Genomic DNA, 9594 nt, shown 5'->3' with positions numbered 1-9594 from the left:
ACGATCTTAGAACATTACCTAGAAATAGCAGGACATGCTCATGACATGTTATCATCCACATACTAGCTAGTGTAGACTACTACATCTTCACATTGTATCCAATAAGTAGATATATCAAGAACGAAGGTCGCTTCACACAATGATTCCCGTTGATAGTCTAACACAAAATTGTTAAAGTTTGACATGACATATCCACCCACTCGGATGCATTAAGCATGTATATATGCTCTTGACTAAACTATATAAGCAACCTTAAGAAAATTGCAAGGTCCATAATGTGCTCTTTGTGTGGATCATGCAAAACGAAAGATTCTCCATTTTATATGGATCCTATAGGTCATAAATTTGGACTCTATAGGATGCATGAAAGTAGACATATTTGTGGGCATGTTCTTTTTGCTTCATGAGCTTTAAGATATCATTTTTGGGATAGGATGACAACAATCGGAGTCCCAAACTAATTTTTGCATGGTTTATACGGTCCACATGAGAAAGTGCTATGCTAGCTAAAGAAGTTGAAAGGTTACTATTTGGATGAGTTCTCTTAGTAACAACATCCTACAGTCAAACAAGGAGACTTTTCCCAAATACAAACTCCTTGGATTATGCACTAATGCATCGGAAGATTATATTTTGGATGTTGTGATTGGTTATCATTATTATAGATATACCCTTATTCTACTTTCCTACACTTACATTGTATGCCCCTTGCCAGATAATGCCATTATCCATATATATCAAGGATTGTTCAAGAATAAAGTGTCCATGCTCCAAGACTTTTGTGCACAAAGTTAGTGATTAGTGAAAGCAACAAAACAAAGATGATGATCCCAACAAAACATACATGATCAACATTTGTGGCTACATAGAAATGAAAAAGAAAAACATTGATGATGTGCACTCTTTTTAAGTACTTGTGCATTGAGGCGCCAATGGATTGAGCATAGGTAGCAAATGGAGCGATCATGGATTGTGCATTGAGAATAGACGCATATTAAAACATGGGTAGTCATACCTCCATGGCTAGTCATTGGGATAGTCCTTTTTCCTCTTCTTTTTCATCTCTTTTGTAATTTGTACTTGATAGGTATTTTTGAAAACTAATGGAAGGATATTTTGTTTTGGAAAAAGATGTGTGAGTAGAATGTTATATGGAGGGCATAAAAAATATAATCGAGAACATATGTGTGCAAAAGCATATGGAACTAGAGACATGCTCTAGTACTATGAGGCCATTGTTGTGAGTAGAATGTTATATGGAGGGCATAAACAATATAATCGAGAACATATGTGAGCAAAAGCACATGGAACTAGAGACTAGACATGCTCTAGTTCTATGAGGCCATTGTTGCCGCCAATAGGTGTTGTATGTAGTTGAAGTGTGAGATGCCAGCATTTAGAGACCACATAGAATCAAATGCAAAAAACTTCAGGACTGACTTATTATGTAAAGTCCTAGCAGAGGAAGTGACTACACCATATGCATTCTTGTTGTTGGAGATGAGGACTCACAAAAACAAACATGGAGCTTCTGCTAAAAGATACGCCATTGAATGTAAAAGTCAAGAATCTGCATGATGGCAGGCTGCCAAAGAATACATAGATGATGAGTGTCAAACCTATCGATATACCCACAAATTCTTATCAAATCAGCCTCGTGTTACAAAAAAAAAACTCAACCTCATGATTCATGATGGTTTCTTACCTAACACACAATGTGCAAGTAAATTATCCTAAATGGAGTCACGAGCGAAATACCACAACACATTGTGATTGCTGATATAGAGTTGTACTTTTAACTCTAATCTAAACCTCAATAGTGCTAAACTCGGGGATCAGTTTCCTTATAAGTGATTAGAGGTTTTTTCATTATAATTGTTTAGAGGTTTTTCATGATTCATTCATTCACCACACTTCTTCTTCCAGATTAACTAGAGTGTTACCTTTTTACACTACCAAAAAAGGGAGAGAGTGAGAAGCATGACCCAATTGCATCACCATCTACATTACTCGTCAAGTCTCTGTATATATTTTGGTTATATGAGCATCCATCACATTTCTTGCTTTATGAACAACATGACATATTTTCTTACTACAATCACACTGCCAAGGCTGTTTTTTGGAGCAACATTCATTCGCCTTTACACAAAAGCTCTTATGTTAATTTATTGAAACACTATTTGAGAAAATTGTGAGGTTGATACATAGGAATGACTCTGTACAAATGATGAAGCTTTTAGTTTTACAGAACAAAAACAGGGACGATAAAGAGATGAAAAAGGGAAAAAAAAGAAGGTGTGGTGTTGGTGATTTCCTTGAAGGAAGGACTAGGGCTATGGTTATGGCTAGGGCTATGGCTATGGCTGTTGATAGTGGCGATACAATCCATAGGATGGGATGGGATGGGATGATGGAAGGTCAGAATCCAATCAGACATTTGGGTGAGCTTCTGGTCTGGCTTTTTGCGATCCAACATCTGTGTCCAACATTAGGGGTGCAGGATCTTGTGCTGCAGGGTTTCAGCCAAAGATAGGCCGACGGCAATCGTCTGTGTGATGGGGCCGCTCTGCTTGATCAGCAAGGCGGCGGCAGAGCTGGCATCATGGTGTCCGTTAATCTCGTCCTGGCAGGTGTCTTGGAAGGTATAGGCGGCGCTGAGAGAGACTTGTGCATCCATGAGGCGCGCATGGGAAGCGCGAATCTGCTGCTGCTGCTGATGCCCCTTCCCGCGAGCAGGGAGGACAATGCCAGAGATCTTGGATATGGAGATGTGGAGCTGATCCATGGAGTTTCCCATCAAATCGATGCAATCCTGCAAGGCTCCGGAGGCGAGCTTATCACCACGGCCATGGCCATGAGCAGGCCCACGCCCACGGATTTGGGATTGATCCCAAGAGTGCTGCTTCGCTGTGTCCCGGACGACTGCAGAGTAAGTGAAGTTTGTGAGGCGCAGGGCATACGCTGAGACGGCAATGATTTGGCGGGTGAGGGGGGCCTTCGGGGGCAGTGTGGATAGGATCCCGGTGCATTGCTCTGGGTATGCAGTCGTTCTGCACAGCGTTGTGATAGCAGGAAAGGCTGGGGTTGAGATTCGGGGCCTAGCTCTGCTACTTCCATGGCCTATGCTGTTAGCAGGGGAGGGTAGAGAAGCTTTGCAAGCTCCAAGCTGAAGAAGAAGAAGAAGGAAGAAGAAGAAGCATTGATTGGATCTGTGCGAATCAACAAATGAAGAAGCCATAGCCATAGCTCAGAAGATCTCTCTCTGTCTCTCTCTCAGTCTGTCTGTCTCTCTCAAGAACACATTTGTGAAGGGAAGAAATCTTTCAGTAACTACTTACTTGAAAGAAAGGAAACCCTACTGCACTATGTACTTACTTACTACGTACATACATTCATTCGTTCATTCATTCATTCATTACACACACACACCCCCTTTCTCATCTTCTTTCTTATCATGTTGAGGTCTACGAAATAACCACACAAAGACGTTCTGTTTTAAATATGTATATGTACACCGTATTTATACATAATAACTTTGTACATACATACATACATATGTATCTATATGTATGTACAATGTATGTTGTCGTATTATGTATAGATACATTACACATACTTTGTGTCTTAAATACTCAACTCCTTTTGCTTTATCTATCCAACCTTTTTATGGCACCTCTATCTTTCTCTCTCTCTCTCTCTCTCTCTCCACCATGCCGCCTCAACTTCATGGGCATAATTTATATAATGTGCCTCATTTCATCCCCATATATGTATACGGACACCGAAGGCAAGTGGGGATGTATGTAATATATGTATACATGCGGACATGTATGTATATATATGATGGTCATAATATACATACATACGACCATCATATATATACATACATGTCCGCATGTATACATATTTTACATACATCCCCACATGCCTTCGGTGTCCATATATGTATTCAATTGACACCCGCCCCGATACTGAATCCCGCCCATTGCCTTATGTTTCTGGCATTGCTCTTCTTGAGAAACCTAGTTGAAAACTCCATTGCCAAGAGCCCCGACGTTTCTAGCATTATTGTTCTTTGAAAATCCTTGATTGGAAACCTATTGTAAAGCCCTTTTGTTTCTTGAATACAATACTACTTGTGCTTTTCTGACTCATTTTATGTAGCGCGGTGCGATGTTACACTTTAAAATATGCATTCCCCACCATCATTGCAAAAAAGAGACATTGCGAAAGCATACAATGTTTTATATGTAATGTCTTGTCTTACCATCGGACTTATATAATGCACAATACATTGTCGTTATGCATCGCCACAACCCAACCAATGTTTACCTTAAATCTCCCTCAAAAGTAAACTAAAACTTTACTTACCGATTGTTCATTGTATAAAATACCCTTCGTTTTTGTATTTCCCAAAATACTTCTTTCTCTATAAACTCATTTCACGTATTGGGATTGCACCCTAGTGCGACCCATGCAACAAACATCTACCCTCGCTAATAAAGCTACTTTTCTAGTGAATCCCATCTCATTAGACTTCGAACCTCATCACTAAGGCTACTTTTCTACTGCACCCCATGTAGTAGACTTTTAACCACTAACAAGGCTACCTTTTTGGATAATATATAGAGGAGGGAATTGCATAGAGAGATGAGCATTTTGGGGGATTGGAAAATGCTAGAGGTGTTGTAGGGATGTCTTGGAAAACAAGGAGTATTATGGTAAATATTTGAAAAAATAAATATAGAGTTTCGACTTTTCCTTACATGCTTATCTCCTACTCGAGGACTCTTGTTCCTTATATCCTATGGTGCATAGATAAATCTGAAATCCATAGCAGATAGTGCCCTAAATTTAGCCTTTCTTACAAAGATACCTTTAACATTCACATTCATCTATATACGTCCAACAATGAATACCTTTGCTCTTCTTGCATGGACATAGTTCGCAAATGCACATGCATTCACATTTGTCGCACATACATCCAATAAGAGAAAAACTCTTTCTACATAATCGTCTCATTTGTAAAATTTTATAACTAATGGAAGGAGTTTTTTTTTGGAATAAATAAAAGAGAAAAACTCAACTTACGTCATATTCATACAAGTTTTTATTTTCATTGAACTCCAATAAGGGGCATTATGTTATGTGATGTTACTAGATTTCAAAGTGCAACCCTTTCCAAACTTAACGACTCGCACTTAACAAAAACTTAAATAGAACATCAACTTGATATTAGGGTAAAACAATGGATATAATAACTAATGTAATAATTAGGATATCAATAGGTGTTAGGGTAAAATGGTAGATGGACAATCAACATGAAAGTAAGGTCTAACATGTTTGTATGTTGTCTTTTGTTTGATTTCAAATATGGCAGTGCATGTTTTGCCCAAAAAGTAGAAACAAACCAATTAATTGGAATTCATGAAAATATCGTGTGCATGCCATTGCACATTGGAAGTGATCATCTAGTTTCAAGTGCTGACAACAAAAAAGTGACATGGCGATAATGTTGTGCATATCCGAAAAATAAGTGTGTGATTGAAGTACAATTAGTTTTTAAGTGAGGCATTCTTATTGCCCCCCTTTACCTTCCGTTCTCTTTGCATTCAAACTTAGATGCCAAGTTCCAATTATAATATAATACTCCCAATCATGCACAATCCTTATAGGATCTTACTAGAAAATTTTAAGTGATTGCCCACAATGATATGTGAATAGCAAATACTTCAAAATAAGATATTTTGAAAATCCATTTGCATTATTATGGCATCATTGGTGTAAGCATTAGTAGTCGCATCAAGGCCATTTAATGGAACCATGAATGGAGAAGAGGTGTGTTAAATCCTGAATCACAAGATTCCTAAGATTTACAAAAAGTCCTCAAATGAAGATGTTGTGGACAATGTGCATTTAGTGACCCCCTTATTTGAAGCCTAGAACAATGTCAATACACTTTCTTCATATACACTCTTGTGCTCTAACTAATTAGATTAATTGAACCTTTGATGATAGTGTTTAACAATCAGCAACGGTTCGGTTTGAACCAACCCGTGAAACCATGGCTTAATGGTTTCAACGGTTCGGTTCAAGTTTAGGGTTTTTAAAACAATTCAGTTCAGTTTCAATAGTCAAAACATGCCGTTTAAATGGTTTAACAATTTTTTTATTTTTTATTTTTTTTAAATTTGTTTTTAAACAATCTTTTCATTTTTAGACCTTATTCTCACATTTTAGGAACATCTTTAAAATCATGAAATATTATAAATTTTAAAATTTTAAAATTAGACCTAAGTTGAAAACCGAAACCGAACCACGAAACCGCGGTTTTTACGGTTTAATGGTGTAACGGTTTCAAAATGTTTAACGGTTTCGTGGTTCGGTTCGGTTTGGACCCTCTCAAACCGAACCGAACCATTGCTGATTGTTAATAGTGTTCTTCATTTATAACAACAATTGTACTATAGCCTCATTGCCAATTGCTTGGCATTAATAAAAGCATAACAAGATTCTTGAAGTAGTGCGACTAGTTGAGGGTTGTATTACATAGGTTTGAACATATGCAAGACAATATATGTATACTATTTACTTTATTTTTAATACCAATGGAGGATAGAACCAGGAGCAGGAGCGGGTCAAAGTGTTTTTCTGGTTAATCACCCATCGGGCTATTCCAACTGGAGAGTGGCTTGGGAAAAGAGGTGGCATGAGTAGTTGCAAGGCCTACAGTGCAAGCTTGGAGGACATCGCACATTGTTTGTGGAGTTGCCCACGAGCCCAAGAAGTTTGGCTGAGGAGCTTAAGAATATTGGCTCGATTCGGGTGTATCGAGCGCAACAATCATTTGGTTGGCCACTAAATCGGCCGCGTGGTTTCAAGGGTGGAATGGAAATAGTCCTTCTTTAAAGGTGATGCAAGGGACTGTACAACCAGTGCAAGGAGGTTCATTCTACATACAGGAACACTACGTGGACATATGATTATTAGTGGTCGGCCTTACGGTTTGGCAAGTGTGGGTATCTAGGTGCAAGGAGACCTTCTCAGGTAAGAGAACCCCCCCGACTGAGAGTTTAATGATGATCTGGTTTAATCTTATTTTTACATTATGAGGAGAGTTTGAAAGCCTTCAAGGGTCCTCAGACGCAAGTGAAGAAGCTAGAGCTCGGTTCCTTCTAAAATGGAGCAGTTCTTCGATGCTGCAAATGGTGGATGGCAAAGCGAAGTGGAATTATCAACCACCACGGTGGTTGTTCCCTCTGAGTGTGCCTAACATATAGATGGGTGCTACCATGAGAAGAGAGTGGAGGATGGCTATGTTGAATTTGGGTTGTATGAGGCTCACGTGGAGGGTATGTGTCGAGTAATGCTATGCTCATCAAATAATGTGGTGTTTTGGAGTTTTTTTTGTTGTTTCCTTTACACATGTTGTTTTCTTTTCGACATGCAAGTTGGCATGTAAGATATGAGTTGTATATTATCCTATGTACATTGCCTTAACTAATGAAAGTAATTTTTTTTTGGAAAAAAAAATACCAATGGAGGATATTTTTTATGGAAAAAAAACAATATGAGTGTTTTTTTGGTGCTCCGGGTTCCCTAAGTTTAAGAAAAGTTCCTTACTCTTATGATACATAATTTGAGGTTGAATTTTAATATTATGACAACTATTAATGTGTCATATTTTGTAAAACAAACACATAGCATATGGACATATAAGTTTTCTAGAAAAATAATGCTAAGGGCACAACCAAAGGACATGAATTTATAGTGTAGGGTGGTGGCGTGTTCCAATATGATGGGGTGAGACCGGGCACAAATTCTGAATTTTTTGAGGAGATTTGTCTTATGATGGTGTGTTTAACGGTCTGGCACATCTGGATCAGGCGTTGTAAGTTTGTTTTTCAGTAGCAAAAGCTCTCATGTGGGGAGGTGTTGTTAAATATCTAGTTTGAGCTTGTGGCTTGGTTGCGCAGTCAGTATGATTCGATTCAGGGGGAATCGGAAGAAGTAGAAAGGGCAAGGTCAAAGTTCTTGCTAAAATGGAGTGGTTCTCCCATGATGGTCAAATCTTCGTCGAGGCCTAAGTGGAATTACCAGGCGCTTAGGTGGTTGTATTCACCGATGGCACCCAATATTGTACATCGGTTGTAATTATGTATGTATAGCTGAAGCAAAAGTGGGTTAGTATAGTCATGTTACCCGGATAATGTTGCTAGAAAAGAGTTGGTTGGGAGATGTAGAGTCGGGGTAAAATGGGGTTTATTTTAGTTTTGTTGGAGTTAAGGGTCAAGTGAGTTTTTGTTGTTTTTGTTTGATAGTTTTGGAGTTGTTCCTCTAAGTTGTATATGTTGATCCCAGTGTGGATTAGGGTAAACTCTATTGTATTCCATTTGCTAACTAATGTGAAGTAGTGTTTTTTTGGTAAAAAAAAGAGGGGCACAACGAAAGACTTCATTAGCTTGTGAATATTGACAATATTACATTATGTTTCATTAGAAATCTCAACAAATTTCATCTTTTCATGTCCAAGATGCGATAAATGTTTCGGTAATGAATTACTTAATCATCATCTTGATTGAATGAAAGTTAAAACTTATTATAGAAAGGAGTTAAATAACATTTTGACCAAATAAATTATAGAATTTGGACAAAGTTTGTGCATAATCTCAAAGGTTTGTTGGATAGTATAAGAGGTAATACGCACCAAGCGGAGCTTAAGCAATTGGAGTTTCATGCCATCTGGGACATATGTATAATGTATACATATTTTATAGACGCTTTCTGATGATAAGGTGGAGTGGTTTTACTCTACACCAAAGTATTTATTTAAGCTGATGGTTAGAATTTAGGAAAAAAAGGGATATGTGGTATATCTTGTTATGTATAGCCTTACGGCGTATTCTAATACTAATGTAGTATCGTTTTTTGAAAAAAACAAAAAACATTTCGACCAACTATGTGTTCAAAATTAATTAAAACATTCTCACTAATCTATGGAAGCCTTTCAGATGTGTCTTACTCCGACCAATGTGTATAATTGAATATTGATGATAAAATATTAGTGAAACAATCTTTCTAACAATGTTCATTTTTAAATAAAAAGGAGAATTGAAAAGCCAATGTCACCTTAAATTGGTGATCACCAACCCTTTCTTAGTTAGGTGAAAAGTGCATGGATGTTTAACAAATGAGTTAGGAAGCCATAAAAATACTTTAAGCCAACTTAATTTTAGAAAGCATAAGATAGTAAATGTAACAACATAATAAGAAGCTTTGACACAAGGTCTCCTTACAAACTTCAATATAGTCTCTCAAAACACTATGCATAATTTATAGTCCAAACACAACTTTTAGTCATCAAGCACACTATGCACAATAATGGCACCACAACAAAATGGGCAATTTCTCATCATGCACATGTTTTCATGCTGACTTTATGTCAGAAAGTTTGATGAAAAATGTAGATATTTCTAATACTACTTTATATTGTTGGCGGTTTCGACAATTTTTGCAAAGTGTCTGAATTTATGGTACTAATGATGCGTATGAAATAAGGATAACCTAGCGCTTTAGAAATAGCAAAATGTCAAT

At 37.6% G+C, this 9594-nt stretch overlaps 1 protein-coding gene across 1 annotated transcript; it reads right to left on the bottom strand.

The window, feature by feature from the left end:
- Positions 1 to 2477: 2477 nt before the first annotated feature.
- LOC147847306 (uncharacterized) lies at positions 2478 to 3305 on the bottom strand. The gene has a single exon (XM_087339334.1). The coding sequence runs from the start codon at positions 3242 to 3244 to the stop codon at positions 2489 to 2491; it is 756 nt and encodes a 251-aa protein (XP_087195460.1). The 5' UTR covers positions 3245 to 3305; the 3' UTR covers positions 2478 to 2488.
- Between the last annotated feature and the right edge of the window lie 6289 nt (positions 3306 to 9594).

The sequence above is a fragment of the Azolla caroliniana genome, unplaced genomic scaffold (assembly GCF_043228905.1).
Source record: "Azolla caroliniana isolate FFs.n. ecotype wild unplaced genomic scaffold, voAzoCaro1.0.p SCAF_1208, whole genome shotgun sequence".
In the NCBI taxonomy this organism is placed as follows: domain Eukaryota; kingdom Viridiplantae; phylum Streptophyta; class Polypodiopsida; order Salviniales; family Salviniaceae; genus Azolla; species Azolla caroliniana.
This window is presented reverse-complemented; position numbering and strand designations above follow the sequence as displayed.